Here is a 22,322-nt window from a genome sequence, read left to right as displayed (position 1 = left end):
GAGATCTACTCAGCACTATCTTATCTCGAAGTTTTATCAAAGTATCTGATAGTCACAAGCTTGATGTCTGAGATGTGCTCATGTCTTACTTTGACACTTTCCTAGCTGGGGTGGCTGGAGATAAGACAACAGTTTTACTTTCTAATTTAGTAGCTCTGGCTCTCCATATATTGGGTTGTCAGAAAAGTCATGATGTATTTTATTATGTTTTTCGTTGCAAAACTACATCATGACTTTTCTGACAACCCAACATATTACCTTTAACTTCTGCTTTCAACTCAACCAACTTTTTTTTTTAAGCTCAACTTTCTTGTAGTACTTCAGCCTATGCCGCTAAAAGCCACCAGGTGGCGCTCTCTACATTTAGCCTGGAGCGACCCTTGCCCAAAGCCAAAGTTCATGTGTAGTATAGTTTCCCAAGGTACCACTGGCAGCTGTTTTATCAAATGTTTCATAGCAGCTTCTTAATAAAACAGTTTCCTCACCATGATTCCATCCTCTGCTAACAGTTTTCTCAACTCCTTACTGCTCAAACGCCAATACCATGTATTTTAGGTTCTTTGTTGTATAGGTCCCCACTTACAGGTACCGACTTTTGTTAAGTTATCTATATCACAAAAATAATGCCACAAAACAACCACACATTTTTTTCTTGACTCAAAAAGAATAGATATATATATTCATCATAAAGTTATCAAGCATCTACTCTCTCAATATTCGTATTAACTGTCAATCTCTTTCCCTACTCAGTATTAGAAGTGTCAATAATTGTTTTCTACATAAAATAACTTTCACAATCATCAATTACTGTAACATTTTATTTTGCGATAATAATTACAAATTTATACTTTGATGAATGGAATTATTTGAGAAAGCTCATGAGATTTTATTTGGTTTCATCTAGAATGCTTACCTCTTTTTCAAAGTGAATACTCAGATGCTAATAATAAATCTAAGTGTAATGCCTTATTTTTATGACTGGAATCACTAACACTGATTAGATATGATGGTAGCCTACATAATCACGTGATAATTTCATACACAATTTCAGTGATGCCATAAATGTTGAATTAATTGATTATTCCAGCCACCCAAAAACCAAATAACTGAATTTGGCTGAATATCAAGGCTAAAGCCAAACTTTGGTGTATCCCTAAATATTCAGATGTTAAGAGTGTAAACCTCCCAATTCCTTTCAGTGCTAGAGTGTTACATCAAAGAGTTGCTAACATTGAATTAGAATACAATAGCCTGCCTAAGTCGAAAGATGAAATATTCTACTATCAACATCTCGAATTTTTCTATCCTAGTATATCTATATCCACATTACTCTAGATAAATCAAATGCAGGGTGAATTTTATTACAGCACAAGTTTGTAATATGAGACAAAAAGAAATTGCCACTATGGCACAAATATTCTGTAGTAACCACTTTTTAAAAATCCAATAGTAATATATATATATGCATATGCGCGCGTGCGCACGCACACACACACACACACACACACACACACACATATTTGACAGATTCTGTGTACTGGCTTGCTTACTTCCATTCTACCTTGCTTTTAATTAGAGAGGATGGAAAGCTGAGAAAAACATGCATCCCAGGGGTTGATTGCACCTAGTCTTCTGGCCACAAATTAGGTTACACCCACTGGATAAAGTCTTGTGAGTTGTGGGGCAGAGGCCATTTTTCCTATTTGTTTGTTGTTTCTGCTAGCTATCAAGGACAAGGACAAGTGAGGCTTTTTCTCTGTCCCAGTGTCCACTTGCCAGATTCTCATGTGCCAAGAGAATCGGCGACAGAGGGAGCAGTCTTCTTGATTCCTGGTTCCTGGTTACTGGGTGACAGTTGTGGGTAACTGTTCTCCAGTCTTCTAGATGTCAAGAAGTGGCAGTGGTGACAGCATATGGATTCCACCTTCTTGAATTCAGTGTCACCAATGGCTTCAAAAGAGACAGCTTACCTGGTGGACTGGTTCTATCTCGTTCTCAGATTTGTTTCTGGAGTCCAAGTCTAGAACCCACACCTTCAAGTTCCCCCATGATTTTGTACCATTTAATTCCCTATATCATATCTCTTCTTGCTTAAAATATCTACAGAAGTTCCATTTTCCTGACAGAAACATTTGAAAGTTCATAGTTTTATCAAAGGATTTTAGCACCTCGATATATCAAAAGCAGGACTCTGTTTGAGAACTAAAAGTGAAACGTTATTGTTACCATGAATCAACCTTATAGAACTAGGTTATATTGGGTTGTCAGAAAAGTCATAACATTATTTCTTCTATGTTTTTCGTTGCAAAGCTGCATGACTTTTCCGACAACGCAATATTTCAATCTAAGTTTGTAGACAGAAGATGAAAACTTGGACCCATACTAGGTAACTGGGATGAGACAGACCAGGAACCTTGAAGAACTATTCTCTCAGTAAAATGAACTAGAAAAAATAATCCAGTTACAAAATTGATGGGGTGCGGGGAGGGGATCAGAGTATACCACGAGAATCCATGTCAACAGTCTGCCCAGACCTAGGGTTAATTTTCACGATGACTAATGAAAATGGTCCAAGCATGTGGTTCCCCGGAGTACGGGCAGAATCAAAGGCAAATATTTTCTGCAGAGATACATTGTATCCAGACCTTACAGGAGTCCCACAATAAAGCCCAGCAAATGCGAACCCACACTCCAAAATCACAGGACACGTGAGGAAAAAGGCCAGCGTGAATAAGTTTCCAGCAGAAATAATAAGACAGAGAATTCAAACATTTGTATTACCTAATACAAAATTAAAATATTATGTTTAAAATAAGTCAAATAAAAACAGGACTAATAAAATGGGTTTAATACAGATAGTATTAGAAAAAGTCCTAGTAGGTTTTTAAGAAAAAGAAATAGAACTTTGTATCATTCTAGGAACAGTGTGGAACAGAAACAAGCTAGGTATTTTAAGCGGGAAGAGACTGATTTAATACAGCTAATTATTGGGTTGTCGGAAAAGTCATGACACATTTTTGCAATGAAAAACATAGAAAAAAATGTCATGACTTTTCCAACAACCCAACAGACACCTAGAGTGCTGATGGGAAGAGTGGGAAGGGCTGGTTCTAGACTCTGAGGGATGTCTACCATGATACTGAGGAGACAACCTGCCAGGAGAGGTACTATCTCTAAGTCTACATTGGAACTGTGAAATGCAAGAATGGACATTATAGCTGTAATTCAAGTATCAGGAAATCATTACTTTTACTTCCACAAATACTTCTGGACATCCATGAGGTGGTGACCAGGCACTGGAAAAGTCCAGTCACCATCTCCATAACAATTCTCTCCCCCAGAAAACTTGAGTATAGACTAAGCAATATTATTCCAAAAATGGCTCGTGTTTGCAAACCTTACTTATCATCAGAAAAAAGTCAAAGGGGGCAGGAAGATATAGACTCCATCTCACCTTCGCCATGTACATTTGATTGCACTTTCACCTTTCAAACATAATGGGCGTACATCTAGCAGGCAAAACCTATTCCCCCCAAAAGGACTCAAGCTACTTTAAGGATGTGATACTAACATGACTTCCTAAAAAGGAATGGGTGAAAACTAATTAAGGAAGAAATCCTTAGACTCTCTTTCCCATTCCTAATAGAGGACTAGAGGTTTATTCTCTAGAGAATAAAGCAGATGGTCTCTGAACTGCACAATGCCAAAGTATAGTTGAGAAGGAAGGAAGTGTACTAAAAACAAGAGAATTAAATTACTTTATGTATACTGAATGGTGAAACTTCCAGACCTCTTCCCCTACTTTGTTTTCATAAAACAGGCAGCCAGACATCTATAATCCAAATAAGACATCTTAAACATCAGCCTTGAGAAACATAATTAGTCCAAAAATCCTAGTGATACTAACATCAGTAGTTTACCCCAAAATGACCCAGCCAGATCATCCTGCATGGAATTCAAAGTTGACAAGTCCTACACAGCTACCAGAGCTTTCGGTCTGATTTTTAGTCCCACACCCTGAATCAGACAGATAAAAGCCACTTTAAGAGATATTAGGCAGTATGAGAAAATCTTTGGAAGTTCTATCATTAACATCTTTAGAGAGATGAGAAAATACTGTACCCAAGAAACAAAAATAGGATGCTATAGAAAGGAACATTGAGAGAACAAGAAATTACTCTTAGAAAATAAAATAGCAGAAATAAAAGTCTGCAAACAAGGCCCTACAACTGCCATTGCTTACTTATCTGTTTCCAGGGTGCAGTACTGTAAGGGGATAGCTAGAGAGAACCTAGCAGTCTCTGTGAATGGAGCAGAGTTGGGAGTCTGGAGATGCCAAGGTGACTAGAGTTCACTAGGCAGAGTACTGGAGAGGAGAAAGCTGCACCCCTCATGTCTTCAGCTGAGTACGGATTAGTACATGCATGTGAAGAAATTACTCAAGTGTGGGAAAGGAAACACTTGAAAGGTGCAAAGGGGAGCGATCCTCTGAGCCCACACAAGACCAGCAATATTTCATGTTATGACCAGCCAGAGTAAAAAATCTCACAATCACAGGGAACATAACATGAGTCCTCAGAAGGATTTTGCCTCAGTACTAGGGTAACGTTGTTCCTAGACTAAATGATGCTCTGGTCTTACCTAATAAAGTAACTTATTAAAGCAACCAAGAACAACTAATGAATATTTATGGAAAAACAGAAAGAACCATTACCCAACAAGGTGAATTTCACAAGGCCTGCGATACAATTTTAAAAATTAACAAGCATGCACAGAGCAGAAGAATATGACTCACAATAGAGAATATGGCTCACAAACAAATCAACAGAAACAGATGAAATTACAGAAGAAAAAGACCTTATTATAATTAATATTCCATATGCTCAAGAGGGTAGAGAAAAAAGTGAGCATATTAAGTAGAGTTGATACAAAAATAACCCGCATCAGATGTCTAGAGAAATGGAATGTCTGACATGAAAAGTACACTGAATAGAAATAACAGATTACATACTATGGAAGAAAAATTACTGAGCTTAAAGACAGAGCAATTAAAAACTTTCCAACAAGAAAGAGAAAAAAAATGAACAGAGCATCAGGGAAAAGCTACATGTAAAATACATGATAAATAGAAACCTGTAGCTAGATACAGAATAAAAACTGCATATTTCCAAAAATAAAAGTATCTTAAAATAACTCAGGAGAAACCAATTCTAAATCCACAGTTCTGAAGACATAATTTCAGAAAGAAATTATGCTTTGAAAGAATGTCTGAGGTGCAAAAATAAAACACAAAAAACAGGTAAGCCAAAAAAAAAAATTCAGAAACATCTAGGCAAACCTAAACATTGACTATTTAAAATACAAATGTCCGGGGGGCCGGCCGAGTGGCTCAGTTGGTTAAGAGCTCGCTCAAGAGTGCGAGCTCTGAGCAACAGTGGCTTGATGCCCGGCCCGAGCTGAGCTGCTGCTGAGCTGCCAACAGGTGGCAGGATGGCTCAGCTAAAACAAAACAAAACAAAACAAAACAAAACAAAACAAAACAAATGTCCCATTTGGAAGCAAAATAAAGAACTAGAGGAATTTGGTTAGAATTAATATAGCTTAACATCCTTGTGGTTGGAAAGAGGGTACAGATATTTACCATTTTTAGATGTGGATGATAAAATGTTAACGGTAATGAAAAGTACTTATAATAGAATGTTTAAATTTCAAATCAGTAGAAGGAGAATACATAATAGAAAACACAGCCAATCCAAAAAAAAGACAGGAAAGGGATGAGGATGAGAAAGAAGCATAGCACAAGAGAAAAATAGTAAAAGGAAATCCTAACAGACTTGCACTTCTGCACTACGGTGGGACAGTTATAGCGGAGTCATCCCAATACGAAACACTAGATCCTGGAGAAAACAGACTTTTTAATACATTGTGTGGTTGTACTATATAAATCTCTAGGCCCCATCCCTCTACACTCACAGAGGGGGAAAAAAATTGAGCTGAAACAAAAGCAGGAAAGGAGTAGGAAGCATCAAGCAAGAAACAAGTTTTGAAAGGCAGGGCCTACCCTGAAGATAAATGCTGACAGTGACCTGCAATTGAGCTCTGGAGACAATAAATTAGGATAGTAGCAAGGTCAGGCAGCTCAAACTAAGACAGCCTAAGACAACTGCATTCACTTAGGCCCTAGAAGGGGCTAACGTGGGCCAATGGATTGGCAATGACTCATCAAAAGCAAAGACAAATCATATCTGAAGAAAAGCATCCACAATTTAGGTCCTGTGTCTTCCCACAGATTAAATTTAGCCACACTATCAAGGAAACAAGCCAAAATAATACACAACAATATCCAAAAATTTACTTACAAAAACTTAAAATAGTACTGAAATCATCAGAAATAGAATATATTTAAGAGTTTTTAGAAAGACAAGAGACTGTAATGAATAAACAGGAAGATGAGAAAAAGAATCAAATGAAAAATATAACTATTGAAATTAAAAAACCATTATTAGTGTTTTAAATAGACCAAATACTGCTGGGGAAAAAAAAAAATCAGTCATGACAAAATTAGCCAAAATGCAGCACAGATAAACAAGATAATGAAAAATAGCAGAGATTAAGGGACATGAAGAGTAGACTAAGAAAGTCCATCATTAGTACAATCAAGAGTCCTAGAAAAATAGAGAAGCAATAGTTGAAGGGCTAGTGGCTATGAATTTTAGAGAACCAACATGAATTGAAAGATACAGGATGTCACCATGTATAAAAAATAAATAAAAATAAATTCACACTTCCAAACATAGTACATCTGTAGACCAATGAAAAATGTTTATTAAAAGCAGACAAAGATAAAAGATAACCTAAAAAGTCAGATGTGAGGCACAAAAATGTTAAAAGACTAAGGTCACAGAATAAATAGCAGAGCTGTGATATACCCTCTTGCATTCTCATTTCAGAAAGTACTTTTAACACTATTGGGTTGTCGGAAAAGTCATGACGTATTTTTTTCTACGTTTTTCATTGTAAAAATGTGTTATGACTTTTCGGACAACCCAATATTTTACATTCTGTCTTTAAACTGGCCATAACTGTTTACTTTCTTACTTTTCTTAATCCTTTGTTTTTAAATGTTTCTAGGTATCCAATGATTTCTAGCTGAAATAATTACAAGTATTGAAAAATTTTTAATGAATTATATAAAAATGTAATACATTCCTTTTATGAGTTTAACTACCTCATCAGAACACTACTGTAGAAAATTCTATCGTCCTTGATCCAGAGCAGTAAGTATTTGCGTGGTGTTCTTGCTCCAAGTTGTTGTTTTGGATAACCCCAAACTCCGTTAAAAATCCTTGGTGTTTAGCGAAGTTTCAAGTTATCTGAAACTAAGTTCAAATTTCTTATCTAGAAGAAAGTGTTTTTAAGCTATTCTTTATTCATGTTTGTGTATTTTATTTTTATCATCTTTTCTTTAGATTGTACCTGCAAAGATCATAAACTTGAGAACAAGACTTCTCCAAACCAGTGCTGAGGGATACTTTGAGGTGTTCTAGAAACAGCCTCTATGTCTTACAAATTGTAAGATATCCATATTCTTATATGGAAAGGCAATTACAATGGAAGAGAAAAAGGACTCCCATTAATTTAGTAACTGTGTTTGTTGTAGGTATGACATCCTTAATCTCATCTCCAAAAATGTAGAAATGATGCAAAAACACCTAATCCATTGCTTTTAGACCCTACAGACTGGCCAGAAGGAAAGGGATTCCTCCACTATTTAGCATTCTTACAGACCCACCGCCTTGCACTTGTGCGTCCATCCTTCCCTTAATCTATCTGCATGGAGAGTTCCTTGTAGTTCTCTGTAACAGGTACACTCCCCCTGCCCAACTCTTCACCTGGCACCTGCCACACAATTCATTTATTCAATATTTATTGAGTGCTCTGTGTGTGGCAGGTATTGTGGTAGGGTCTAGGTGTAATAAGAGGCATTAATTGAATACACATCACTATGGTATTTTAAAAATCAACTTATTAAATGGCACATAATACTTCAGTCAAAGATATCTACATTTTTAATAGGTGAGTTGGCAGTAGAATTTCTTATTTGGCAGTTTCCTAATGTGCTTAATTTCTTGAACCATTCCATATTTCACAGAAAAAAAAGCTCTTGCTATAGGATAGCAATGATTTGGCTCGTCTATTTTTTATGTGCAGGCCTATATATCTTCCCCCTCAATTTATGGAAAATGTAGTAATGCTGACCATGATATTCTTTTTATTGAAAAACAATATAAAATAGTTTTAGAAACAAGAGGAAGGTAATAGTTCACATTTCATCTGTTATGAATTTTTTATGCTTTGCGCCAGAATTTACTTCCCCATAACTTTTCTTGCTTATTTGGAACACTTTATGTTGGATTTCTACATTATTGAGTATCTACTAGTGTTTAATTTAGAAGAGCTTAATAAACTGCTACTCTGAGAACAGTGGTCATTTCCTTGCTTTTCAGACCTTTTTTTTCTGAATATGCTTATTTATGTACAATGTGGGAATCTGGCCCTGTTCTCTTCCAATCAGACAACAGTTCTTTTTGTAGCTCTTCTGGTAGTTCATAGAAAACTTCAGGGTCAACGTCGGAAGGAAAAGTAATTTTCTCATCAGTAGTATCTTGCTCTCCATTTTCTGCAAGTCCTTCATGATGAGAGACTGTTGCTATTGGTTGCTTATGGTTATCTGTAGTGCGGTTTTTGGAGAAAAGTTGCTCACTCTGTAAATTTGGAAATGAACGGAAAATAGATACAGCAGGATTTGTATTAGAAAAGTGGGATCCTTGAGGTGCTTTAGGTCCTTGACCCATTCGTTCGTCTTTCAATCTACTGTCCAAATACTGTGAATAACCCTTTTGGCGAGACAAATAAGAGGCGCTACTGCTGCTTAAGCCTGATGTTCCTGGTTCACAGGCAGACACAGAGGGTAGCTGTTTGCTATTGGATCCATGATCTCTAGGATTTAAGGGACAATCCTGCTTTTGTTTTGTAGAAAAGAAAGATAATACTCCTCTAGAGGCAGGTAATGGACAACTCAAACTTCCTTTCCCTCGAATTTTTTCTCCAGATTTTCCAGCAAGAATTTCTTCTTGAATATCTCCTGGGAGCTGCTTGAAGACTTCTTGGTCAATACCCTCAGGAAGTGAGCGGAGTGGGAATTCGTCACTGTCCTTTTCTTTAGAAAAATGTATAGTATCTAGTGGAGACTCCCCAGTTCTTGTACTTTCAATACTTCCAGTTGGTAGAAAATCCCAATTTGTTTCTTTGTCTTTGGAAAAATCCTCCATATGACTGTCTTTCATTTTCTAGAACACAAGGATAACAGAATAATTTAGTGTCTAATGTCTGTTAAATACTCATGCTCCCGAAGCATGACTTACCTCTTTTCTGACCAATATGTGTCTACCCTACTCAATAACCTCAATCCCTTTAGGCTTCCAAACAACTAGGTCTGAGCAATCCACCATAATTAGTCACACTTTGTGTGGATCGTTACACACTATTCCAGGAAGAGGTTCCTTCCTAGATACTGAGCCAGAAAGTAGGTATGCATTTGGAGACCTAAAAAGGATCTTAATCATGTATTCAAACTGCCAATTCTGTGAATAAAAGAATGGTGGTCTAGAAAAGTAAATGATTCACCTAAGATTATCTAAATATACATACATACATAGAGAGAGCTTCAAGGACTGGTTTTCTAAAAATCCTTATTCTGAAGTGTAACATTTAACCGAAAAAAAAAAAGTACTTCTATGGTAAAAATCCAACATCATTAAAATATAGCACATTTTTAAATATAGAGGGTGCCAATAAATATACACATTTTAGGAAAGGAAAAAACTGTATTAAAATTGTAATACTCAATATATACCAAAAACAAAAGATGAATACAAGTCATGTGTATATATTATTTTTGGCATCCTGGTATATATAAAATAAAAATTTAAAAACACCTTCAATTCTAAGTTGCATAATTTTTATGTAAAATTTTTCACTTAAATTTTCTATCTAGTTTTGAGCACCATAAAAATGTACACATGGTCAAATATAACTCAGGAAACATCAACACAATAATAACTACAAAAAAAGTAAAAGGAGAAGAAGCGATTAGGGTCTTTCTATTTATTGAGCACCTACTGAGTGCCAGACATACACAAGGTACTTTCACTTATATTTACCTCTCTAATACTGCTGTACATTAAAGACCTTTAATTCTCATTCTACAAATTAAAAAGTAAAAAGTAAACACCCCCTAAAATTTCAGTTAATAAATGGAATAAAAAGGCTCAGGGAAAAGTACTTTGAAGAGGGCACTAATTCATTATTTCTATAACACTATTATGTTCCATTTTAAACTTAAATGTAAATGAGAATTTGCTAAAATTATGTCTGAGTAAACAATAAAAATAAAGAAAATAATAAAAACACTTTAAATTAAGAGTTAATTATAGACATGGACAATTTAGTAAAAGATGATTATTTTTTTAAAGCATCTCACATTTAGTAAAGAGAGGTTTGCTAAATGTCCACATATACAATCTTTCGTTTTAGTCATTTGACAGTATGACTGGCCTTTGCCTATTGCCTCATTCTTAATTACTACAATTGTAAAAGGAGTAGTGATATTCTATCAATATTGTCAGAATTCAAGTTAATTTCAAAACCAAGAAAATTTAAATACTTTCGCAAAAACATTGAGGGGGGTGCTGGTAGCTTATATATGAATTAACAGACAAAAAGATCCACTATCTGGAAATATTTTCATATTTATGAGCCTATCATCATATTCCTGTATACTACAATACGATGAAATGGTTCAATACCTCCAAAACACGCATCTCCATAATGGATTTCTCTTTTATCCAGTGATGCTTACGCTTTCTTCTCAGATCACAGTACAATAAACTTCAGGCTAGCTATCATAATAGGACAGGCATATTTACATGTAAGTCATTCAAACAGTATCACTCAAGAGAATCTCCAAAGTCTATCAGTTAAACACAAACTTAGATTTGCAATTTAACCACACAAATCCAGTAACAGGGTACTTACGAAACTGCGCTTGCCAGAGCGTGAAGTTGTTGATAATGATGGTGTTAAATAATAATCAATAGTCCCCTTCTTAGTAGTAGTTAATGCTTTAAGGTTGCAGAAGCACACACTTAACAGGGTTAGATGAAATGGCATCTTCACATTCACCATAGTTCGAAAAAGTTTCATCAGTATGTCAACCATCGGTGTCATCACATCATAATTTCCTAAATAAAATGGTTAAGAAGGCAATATCTAAACACATTATAACATAATTAATATTAAAAGCTTAATCTAATTTAAATTAAAATCCTAAATAGATATCATTGGGACATCTCAACAGTATATAATGTAACTGGGACATCTCATTAATACTAAATGCCAAAGGAGTAAAAGTTTTCCAAAGATTTGAAATATGGGACTTCTGGTTATGGTAGAGTGAAGACATCAGAAAATTTCCCCATAAAACTATAATAAAACTGAACAAAACTGTAAAAAGCAAGCATTTTGAGGATCTGGAAGTGAACCAAAGGCAAATAAAATGAGAAGCACTGATTTATGAAAAGCTGCTAGAACTTCAGTAACCAAGTGGGAGATAGCAGCCTAATTGTCTGGGGTTACACATCTCCCTTTACACAGCTCAGCTGGTACAGCAGTTCTACCAGGGTGAGGCTGGCTGGGAAAGCCAGCAGCTTTGCTGCCAGAAAGGACAGACTTGATCTGAGGCAGAGCACAAAAGCTCACAGCCAGCAGCACTGCCAGTAACATGAACAAACTTGGTAGCAAACAAATGGAGAAATCGCACAGCTCTCTAGTCTGATGCTGCAGTTGTGGTTGGAGTGAGTGAAAGATCAGTGGACCAACCATAAATTTAACCAAAAGATCCAGAAATGAAAAAACCACAAGAGGGCCTAGAAAACCTGTCCTCACAATCCCAGCACACTGGGAGGATGCATGAACATGAAGGGGAGGGCAGAGAGGGCACACGTCCCTGACTGGAATGGCAACAAGCATACCAACAGAGATGCGAGAGGGCCTAGCAGAAAATAAAAGCCAAGGAGGCCTGAAATTTTTAAAAGTGCTCTCCAACCCATGCCCGTATCTGTTCATAAGAGGTGGAAGCCTTCCAGGCTTTTGCATTTGAGCAAAACCTCTGACTAATCATTGGCTAACCACTAAACTATGCAGACACAGGCATAACCTCCTCAGAAGCTAAAATAAAAAAATTAAATTAAAAAAAGAAAAAGCTGAGCAGAGGAATCAGGGCAACACATCATTGGGAAGGTATATTCTGCAGCTTAAGTCCAGACAAGTTAAAAAGCAAAAGGGAAAAAAAAGCTCACAGAAAAAAAACCCCAGAATTGCTACAATACATTAACCAAAATGTCCTGTTTTCAACAAAATATTGTAATATATGCAAGAAACTCAGGAGAGTGTGATTGATATTCGGGGGAAGGAGGGAAGCAATCAACAGAAATTGACTTTGAATTGGATTTAGCAAAGACTTCAAAGCTGCTATTACAGATATGTTCTAAGAATTAAAACCATTTTAAATAATTAAAGTAAAATGTTATAGCTATCAAGAAAAGGGGAATCTCAATAAAGAAAAAGAATCAAAGTACAAAGAAACAAACAAACAAAAAAAAAGGGAACTCTGGAGTTAAAAAGTAGAGTAACCCAAACAAACAAAATCAAAAGTCACTAAACGGGCAGCTGCAGGTTTAAGATGACAGGTCAATGAGAGAATTTGGCAGCTTAATAGAAATTATCCAGTCTGAAAAGAAGAGAAAAAAGACTGAAGAAAAAGGAATAGAACTACATACACCTATAAGACATTTCAAACAAACCAACGTATGTGTAAATGGAAGTCCCAGGAGAGGAAAGAAAGAATATTTAAAGATATAAAGTCAAAAACTCTGCAAATTTCATTTACAAAAATTATTCTACAGAATCAAAAAGCTCAATAAATCCCAAGTAGAATAAACGCAGAGATTCCACACGCTGACATATCACAGTCAAACTGCTGTACAAGACAAAGAGACAAATGACTCATCGAATAAATGAAAACAATACACCTACGCCTACTAACAAAGTGCCTCTCAGCTCCAAATTCACCCTTCAGTACCTGTTCTGTGATTATGAGTCAGGCTCCTCACATTTTTTTACATGGAACGTGTTAAGCTTTGTCAGTAGAGAGCACTCAGGACCATTAAAGGAAAAAGTGGGCTTCTCTTCCTGGTTCCAATGTACTGTCATTTACTTTTTCTTGCTCCCATTACATGGTCTGTTTGCAGTACATATGTGTAGGGACTCCAATAATGCTCCACCACACCACACATGTGTGGCACACTCAGTCCCTCAGCAACCTCAAGCCCCAGCCCAAGTCTAATGACCATGTTACCATGGCACCACCAATTCAAACACTGCACACACCAGGCCAGTGCCATAAACAGTGCCCCAACTCCTTCTGCACACCCACCTTACAACCTTGACTTGCCTACACCCCAGAGGGTTTTTCCTCCAGCTCTTCCTATGCAGGCACCATATCCTCCAACTTTGTGCTAGCAGAAGAATGTAGATTCCTTCAACATAACCACCCAGCAGCCTCAGCTTGCGGGCATCTTGGAGGGTTGTTAACGGAAGCCCTCCCAACATGGACACTGTATATCCCAGCTCATGCACTGCCTTGCCAGTGAGCAAACTCCCAACTGCAACTCCTCCTGTGTATCTACCAACCAGCCTCAGTTCATCCATGGATCAGTGGGTGGTTTTCTCTTTGCCAGGTAACTATAGATCAACTACGGGCCACAGAACTCAAAGCATTTCTCCATCGTCCAGTGTTCTGCAGCTACACCTTCTCTTTGAAGGGTAGGGGGACTCCACTTTCCAAGTCTGTCCTTCCTCGGGTACTTTCCCTCAGCCCCTTTATACCTTTATAGTCAATCCCCTATCACAGTTTAATAATTATGTTGAACTTTCCCAGTTCAAATATCTGTGTGTTTATTCTCTCCTGATTGGAAGGAGACTGATGAAACTATTAACAGCTGACTCCTCATCAGAAACAATGGAAACCAGACAGCAATGAAATGGTATATTCAAAGTATGGAAAAAGAACAATCAAGAATTATATATCCAGACAAATATCATTCAAAAATGTTACTTTGGTGGAGTAGTCCATCAATTTTAGTTAAGCAGAATGTTTTGATAGTGTTGCTTAACTCTTCTTTTCAAATGAAAATGGAACATTCTCCAGGATAGACCATATGCTAGGCAATAAAATTTGGCTCAATAAATTTGAAGGATTGAAATTACTCAAATTACACTCTCTGATGAACATGAAATTAAAGTAGAAATCAACAACAGAAAGAAATTTGGGAAATCATCCAATATTTGGAAATCAAGCAATAAATTTCTATATAAATTTAGGATCAAAGAAGAAATCACATGGGATATTAGAAACTATTTTAACCTTAAAGAAAAAGAAATACAACAAAATTTATGGCATACAGCTAAAGCACTGCTTAAAAGGAAATGTGTAATTTTAAACTTGAATTATTAGAAAAAAAGCAGAAAATAATAACATGACCTTGCATCTTAAGAAACAAGGGGGCAATAGCAAATTAAACCGAAAGTAAATAAAAAGAAGAAAATAACAAAGATCAGAGCAGAAATAAAAAACAGAAAGTACAAACAACAGAGAAAACGATGACAACAAAAGCTGGATCTCAGAAAAGACCAACAAAACTGATAAACCTTTGCTAGAATGACAAAGGAAAAAAGAGAATACACAAATTACCAAAATCAGGTATGAAAGAGGAACATCACTATAGACCTTACAAAAATTAGAAGAATTATAAGGAAATATTAACAACTTCATGACAACAAATTAGGCAACTTAGATGAAATGTATACATTCCTAGAAGATACAAATTACCAAAACTGACTCAAAATGAATAGAAAATATGAATAAATTTATAACAAATTAAGAAATCAGATTCTTATTTTAAAATCTTTCCACAACAAAAGCCCAGGACCACGAATAGCCAAAACAATTTTGAAAAAAATAAATCTGGAGAATTTAGACTACCTAATTTCAAAACTTACAACAAAGTATGGAGACAAGTTGGAATTGGTATAAGGGTAAACATAGATTAATGGAATAAGAATGTCAAGTAATAAATCCTTACATTTATGGTCAATTAGTTTTTGACAAAGGTGTCATGACAATTCAATGGGGAAAGAATAGTCTTTTTTCGGGCCGGCCAAGTGGCGCAATGGTTAAGAGCTGGCTTGGGACGCCAGAGGGCCCCGGTTCGGATCTCACATATAAGGGCCAGTGACGCTGCCCTCCACAGCTAAGATGCTGAACAACAGCTCAACCTGGAGCTGGGCTGCCATGAGTCGCCGGTGACGGCGTAGGCTGCAGCCCCTGAGGCAGTGGGTTGCCATGGGCTACCGTATGTAGCCAGCAGCCAGTGTGAGCGGCCAGCAGCCGCAGTGAGCAGTCGTCCAGAAGCCGGCGACTGATCTGCCTCACCCGGGAAGAGCGCAATGATGGTGCCAACTTGGGCCAGTGAAGCAGCGTCCTCCACAACTAGACTGAAGAACAAAACGACAGCAACTTGTCTGTTCCCCTTCCCCCAATTCCCCAGCACTGTTCCCATCCCCCCCAATTCCCCAATAAAAATCTTTAAAAAAAAAAAAAGAAGTTACCTCATGCCATACAATTACCATAGTTTTGTTTTCTCTGAACTTGGGAAATGTTCTGAACCGAGTATTTACTTTTATAATCTATTAAAAAACAACATCAAAGTTTTCTAGTGAAAATTTCTGATAGAATAAAGAAATTTACTAGCTCACTAACTCCCTGTGAAGACCCTCCATCTTTGCATCATATTTCTAATTCAAAGTTTGCTTTTTAAAGAGCTTAACCTGCCAATTAAATTATTAGAAAATTGGCCCATACCTGCCCCTAACTTGTGAATTATGTGGGATGGAATAGGGCACTGACGGCTCTCACGGCTACAGTGCTTCCCAGATGAAAACCGACGGATAATTAATCTCATTGTATGTGGCTTCCTTCCATCTTGGCATACTCTAAAAATAAAGAGAAAGAGGAAACAAGGAACTAGAAAAAGTATTACCTAGAGATTTTTTAAGTTGTCTAACACATGTCATTTATCTAAAGGTGTCAGATTACTATAACAATTATAAATACAGTTGATAATTAGGCAGTAAGCAATATAGATCCCTAAATAACTCAAATAAATTTCGCAAAGTTAATGCACTAAAGCTCTGAAATTTTAAATGTATGGCTCTCAGGCCTCACTCAGAACAGAGTGCTATCGGAAAAAGAACAGAAATAAGATATAATTATAACAAGCCATTTTATAATCCAAGTCCAAAATTTAACTAAAAGCAACATATTAAAATCAGCAGGAAGCTTAAGAAACCAAATGAATCATTCACTGACAGAAGCAAACATGAAAAATTACAGATGTTTAAAAAAATTTTTTTAAATATTAAGATTACAAAAAGAAAAAAATTTTAATAAGATTACATACAAGGGAGCCTGTAATAATATCACCATTATTTGGCATATTAGAATAACCTGAAAGATCAATTATATACTATATTTAGGGAAATAAGTACGTATACGTACATGCTTCTTAAAAAGTGTTACATCCAAATTGTCTTGCTTTTAGTGCTGAAAACAAGTTTTAATAATATAGAAAATTTACTTAAAAAGTAGACAATCTAATTACCAGAGAAAATACATGTCATTACATAATATTTTCCTTTTTATGTATATGGCAATGCATTGAAAATCACAAATATAAAATACAAATATTGTATATTGTTAAACATACTCAAATCAAAGATTTCAAATTGGAAAATATTGATTTTTCTAGTAAATAGCTTTTCTTCTTACTGCTTTATCAAAAAAATTCTTGATTGCTACTTTACTAAGATGATAAATATCTTAAATGGTTCCTGTAAACATGTTACTAGTTTAAATATCTTCCAGTTAAACTTGCTCTATTATGTCATTATGCAATTCAAAGAGTATGATTTGGTTCCTATAACTAAGTAAGACATGCTAGAAAAAGGTTATATTCTAAGCAATCTTAAACTAGTGCCTAGAAGACGGATTAAAAAAGTAGAAGACTTTGTACCTCTTACATACCTATAGTATTAATCATCATACACTCTAGAAGGAAAATACATTCACACATATGCAATTATTCTTTTGCTGGTCACTTAAGTGGGATTACACCTCCATCACGGAAATACGGGGCCATGGTATAGAAGAGGGAATAGCAAGCGGAAATAAGGCTAAATGGTTAATAGTTGTTATTTCACAGGTGTAGAGCAGTCTCATTTCTGGGTTGATTCTTCAAATGAGAGAACCTATACAACTAATGAATACTCCTTGTGGTTTTTCTATGTGCAAAACTGTTTCCAATGGCCAGGCTTTTCACAGCAGTCTTATATCTAGCTGAAGCAATACAGATGACCCAGTTTCACTAACATATCATGGGACCAGCCTGAGTCATATCACTGGCGCGGGGTCATACGGTCAGCCCCCGTTGCATGCAGCAAATGATGAGCTGCGTGGCTCTGCTCGAGGCATGAGAACCACGTTGCACGGGACAGCAGTTATAGGAAATTTCACTTCATCGGGTTTCTGAGACTTGAGTCATCCGAAAACTTTTTTTTCGCTAGTCACAGTTAGCTTGGCCATCTTAGCATCATTACAGAAGCACACCTACCCAACACTGTTAGACCCTGACATTCCATTTTGAGAAATCAAAGAAGTGGGAGGGAAAGAGATATACTCTTCTATGGAGTGTTGAGAAACGGATATATGATGGCAAAGGAGCATCAGAAAACGAAATTTCTTGTTCAGCTTATGCTACTTGTACACTCATAATTCCAGGTGACACTCTTCATGTACTTATAGACCAGCAACCCTGCACACACAATCGCCCTCACTGCTCGCACACAGCCCCATTCAGCTATTCTTTCGTCTTGACTCCATTCTCTTTCATGTCTGAGGCAAAGGACATATAAGGCTTCTTCTGCTTTCTCATCATTGTTGCTCTTAATAATTTCCTGTCCTCAACCATCACAAATTTATAGGTGTAGGGATTTTAGAGTTATCCATAAAACCTCTTAGGTAACTGTCAGCAGCTTAAGATCCACTATATAACCACAATACTACTAAAAACCAGTGGAACTAGATGGATTAAATTTAGTTAAGAGCATCTGTGATTCTCTTTGCAATAGTTTATAATGTAGAGAAATTCAGTGATAAATGATCTATCTTTACACTGTTTAATCAGGTAATTTGTAAGTTCTAAAATAGAACATCAAGTATTCTTTTCATATACCTTAAACAGAATATATAGGATGACGTTGCAAAATGGAAAATCACCTGTTCAAAAGACTAGCAAGTAATTCTTCGATCTTATTTTTAGCTTCAACTTCTGATGAACATTTTTTAAATGAGTCTTCTTCACTAAAGGACTACCAAAGAAGCACAAATAAAGGATTATTGTAAACCCAAATAGGCATATCCAATTATCAATATATATGTAAAATAAATCAACACATCCTTTACTAATTTTACCTCTTGTGCTTTGAGCCATTTAGTTCACTTTTGTATTAGCTTTTCTTTATCTGCAAGTTATTGTACTCCACGATAACATGCATTGGAAGTCAAGAATATTATAAAGCTCTAGCACCAACTCCAAGCTTCGCTATGATTACAGTGAAGGTCCTCACCTCCTAAGACTTGAATCTAAGTTTAACCTTGGGCACTAAGTTATTTAACGTTCCTAAAGTACAATATCCTCATCTTTAAAAAAAAAAAAAAGGAGGGAGAGGGAGAAAAACAGGGGAAAAGATACAAACAAACAATAGTACTACCTACCTCGAAGGTGTGATGTGAAGATAATGAGCTAATGCATATAAAGCACTTAGTGAAAGTGCTTGTCACACAGGAAAAAATATCAATCAATGTGAACTGGATGCTTATACCTTTCTCCATTTCATAAATCATTAGACTACCCTAAAAACAAGGCTTCTTAAAAATTAAAATATTTTGCTTTATATATGTAATATAGACTATTAAAATTAAGTAGTATTCAATCAAAGTGGCTATCTTAGGATTTAAATACTAATTCTTAGATTCACCTTAAGAATATTTATTAATCTGATATAAATCAGCCTTCTCATAGGAAAGGGACCATGTACTAACCTAATAAGCAAACTAGAATAGTAAAATCATAGTACTAAAGCTAGAAATCTTTATCTAAAATAATGTGACAACCACTACTCAATTAAAATAAACATCACTATCATGCACCTGAGGTGGTCCTGAGGGTGTTATAGGCGAGTTATCCTCTCCAAAACTGAGCTTCTGAATACGCTGAGCAACTGAAATTCCTAATTCCTTTTCTAATATTTTGGATGAAAAGGTTTGAAGATCATGCACACTACTGATACCCAAGGCTTCAAGACGTTTGGTAGTTTTATAGCCAATACCTAAACAAAAAGAAATGCGTACGGTGTTACAACAGCTTTTCTCCTTAAAATAAAGCTAATTAAAATATTATAAATATATCAACCATGTCTTTAAATTTCATAATTTATATTTTGCTAAGATCAAACTTTATTGAAAATTAAGTTGTTCTGCTCAAGGCCTCTGAGTTATATGAACCACTTTGAAAACCTAACAATCCTAGTATAATATAATGAATGTAGAGACAACCAATAAATTCTGTCTTGATAAAATTAAATTTTCACCACCTGTTATATAACACTGTAGAAGTATTCAAGAGTCATGGTTATTATTCATGTAAAGAAAGACTGTCACATACACCAGCAAATTGGATAATCTGGAAGAAATGGATAAATTCCTAGAAGAGAAGCATACAATCTTCCAAGCCTGAATCAAGAAAAAACAGAAAATCTGAGCTGACCAATTACTATTAATGAAATTGAATCAGTAATACACAAGCTTCCAACAAACAAAAGTCCTAGACCAGATGGCTTCACAGGTGAATTTTACCAAACATTCAAAACAGAATTAACACCTATTCTCTTCAAACTATTCGAAAAATTCAAGAGGGAAGGCTCCCAAGCTCATTTTACGAGGCCAACATTACCCCGATTCCAAAACCAGACAAAGATATTACAAAAAGAAAAAACTATAGACCAATATCCCTAATGAACATAGATGCAAAAATCCTCAACAAAATCTTAGCAAACTGAATTCGGCAATACATTAAAAAGATCATACACAACAATCAAGTAGGATTTATAACTGGTATGCAAGGTTGATTTAACATCTGCAAATCAATTAACATGATACACTGCATAAACAACATGAAAAATAAAAATCATATAGTCATATCAATAGATGCAGGAAAGCATTTGAAAAACTCCAGCATCCATTTATGATAAAAACTCTCAGTAAAGTGGAATACAAGGAACATATCTCAACATAATAAACGTCATATATGACAAACCCACAGCTAATATCATACTCAATAGGGAAAAACTAAAAGCATTCTTCTTAAGATCAGGAACAAGACAAGGATGGCTACTTTTACGACTTTTATTCAACATCCTACTGAAAGTCCTAGCCACAGCAATCAGACAAGAAATAAAAGGCATCCAAATGGGAAAGGAAGAAATAAAACTGTCATTTTTTGCAGATGACATGATACTATACATAAAGTTTCAGTTGTCTTAAAAATTCAGTTCCATGGAATTCTATTATAACGTCTTATTCCTCAACAATGCTACAGAAATGAAGTTTCATATATTGATTATTGATGATCTATAGAAACATATTTGATCTTCAAAGATACAAACTTGCCCCATGACCTGAATAGGTCACTGAACACCTCGAGAAAATAAGTTTCCTCATCTTTAAAATAAAAACTTGGCCTAGATGCTTTGAAAGGCCTCTTGTAGACCTAAAATTTTATATGTAAACCCAAAATAGTTAGCAAAAGACCAATTCCACTCTCAAGATGCAATGTACAGTATAAGTGTATGAACCAGGAACTGGAAATAAAAGAGCATATGTTTCCAGGTTATAACTTTCGAACTATACAAAAGTAGGTGAAACTAGAAAAGTACTTTTAATTTATTTCCTAATACAGATTTCCTCCAGAAAATATTAGGTTTTTTTGGTTTTCTGCAAGAGCCAAGTACACAGTTTCTAAGAATTTATTACATGTATCTATAATTTTTAAAATAAAAAAATACAATAAAAACAACATATATCTTTTCAAATATATTTGACTTACCAGGCATTTCCTTTATGTGGTTCAAACTATGAATGAGATCTTGAGAACTTTCAGGTAGTAAGACTGTTTGTTGATTTGGTTTAAAGACACCAGAAACTAATTTTGCCAATAATTTATTAGAAGCCACTCCAGCACAGCCAGTGAGACCCAGCTGATGATACATGGCTTCTCGCATCTCTGCTGCAATCTGAGATCCAACAAGTAGTCTGATGTGCAAGGTGTCATGCAGGTTTATAGCTACAAAAACAGCCAATGTCGTTAAAAGTCACCACAAACATTTTTTTTTCTTTTTTAAATGAGTGTAAAAAGGGTACAAGGCTTATTTAACCTGTGTCCACACCCTCGACACACACACCACCATACTGCCACCCCTAGCCTGTTATTTTCACAGGAATTCTGTAAAGTAAATAACTACCACAAGGGCCTGTGATAGTGAATACATAATGGGAGTGATTATGAAAAGTAAACCCTCATAAAAAATTCCTGACATGAGTAAAACTTTTACTCATGTTTGTCTGTAAATAAGCATAAATGCAAAAGTATTACATTAATAAGAAAGCCCCTGTTACAGTTTTAAAGACAGTCAACTCATTGAACTCACTGAACATTGAGAAACATGTGTACTTTAGGGATGGCCGGTTAGCTCAACTGGTTAGAGAGTGGTGCCAATAACACCAAGGTTGCCGGTTCGATTCCCACATGGGCCACTGTAAGCTGTGCTCTCCTTTAAAAAAACAAACGTGGACCGGCCGAGTGGCGTATTGGTTGGGAGCTGGCTTGGGACACCAGAGGGCCCTGGTTTGGATCCCACATATGAAGGCCAATGACACTGCCCTCTACAGCTAAGATGCTGAACAACAGCTCAACCTGGAGTTGGGCTGCCGTGAGTCGCCGGCGACGGCGTAGGCTGCAGCCCCTGCT

General features: G+C 36.0%; 1 protein-coding gene across 5 annotated transcripts in view; it reads right to left on the bottom strand.

Moving 5' to 3' along the window:
- Nucleotides 1–6,803: 6,803 nt before the first annotated feature.
- The window catches only part of POLI (DNA polymerase iota), a 22,532-nt gene continuing 7,013 nt past the window's right edge, over nt 6,804–22,322 (bottom strand). For all 5 annotated transcript variants that reach the window (XM_019640705.1, XM_019640704.1, XM_019640707.1 and 2 more), the window contains exons 5-10: nt 21,402–21,638; nt 19,448–19,626; nt 18,515–18,606; nt 16,043–16,173; nt 11,098–11,303; nt 6,804–9,350 (exon numbers count right to left, since the gene is read on the bottom strand). In XM_019640705.1, coding sequence (XP_019496250.1) covers nt 8,529–9,350; nt 11,098–11,303; nt 16,043–16,173; nt 18,515–18,606; nt 19,448–19,626; nt 21,402–21,638 — 1,667 coding nt within the window. In that variant the 3' untranslated portion in view covers nt 6,804–8,528. The remainder of the gene's footprint in view (nt 9,351–11,097; nt 11,304–16,042; nt 16,174–18,514; nt 18,607–19,447; nt 19,627–21,401; nt 21,639–22,322) is intronic.

This window comes from Hipposideros armiger, unplaced genomic scaffold (genome assembly GCF_001890085.2).
Source record: "Hipposideros armiger isolate ML-2016 unplaced genomic scaffold, ASM189008v1 scaffold_52, whole genome shotgun sequence".
Lineage (NCBI taxonomy): Eukaryota > Metazoa > Chordata > Mammalia > Chiroptera > Hipposideridae > Hipposideros > Hipposideros armiger.
This window is presented reverse-complemented; position numbering and strand designations above follow the sequence as displayed.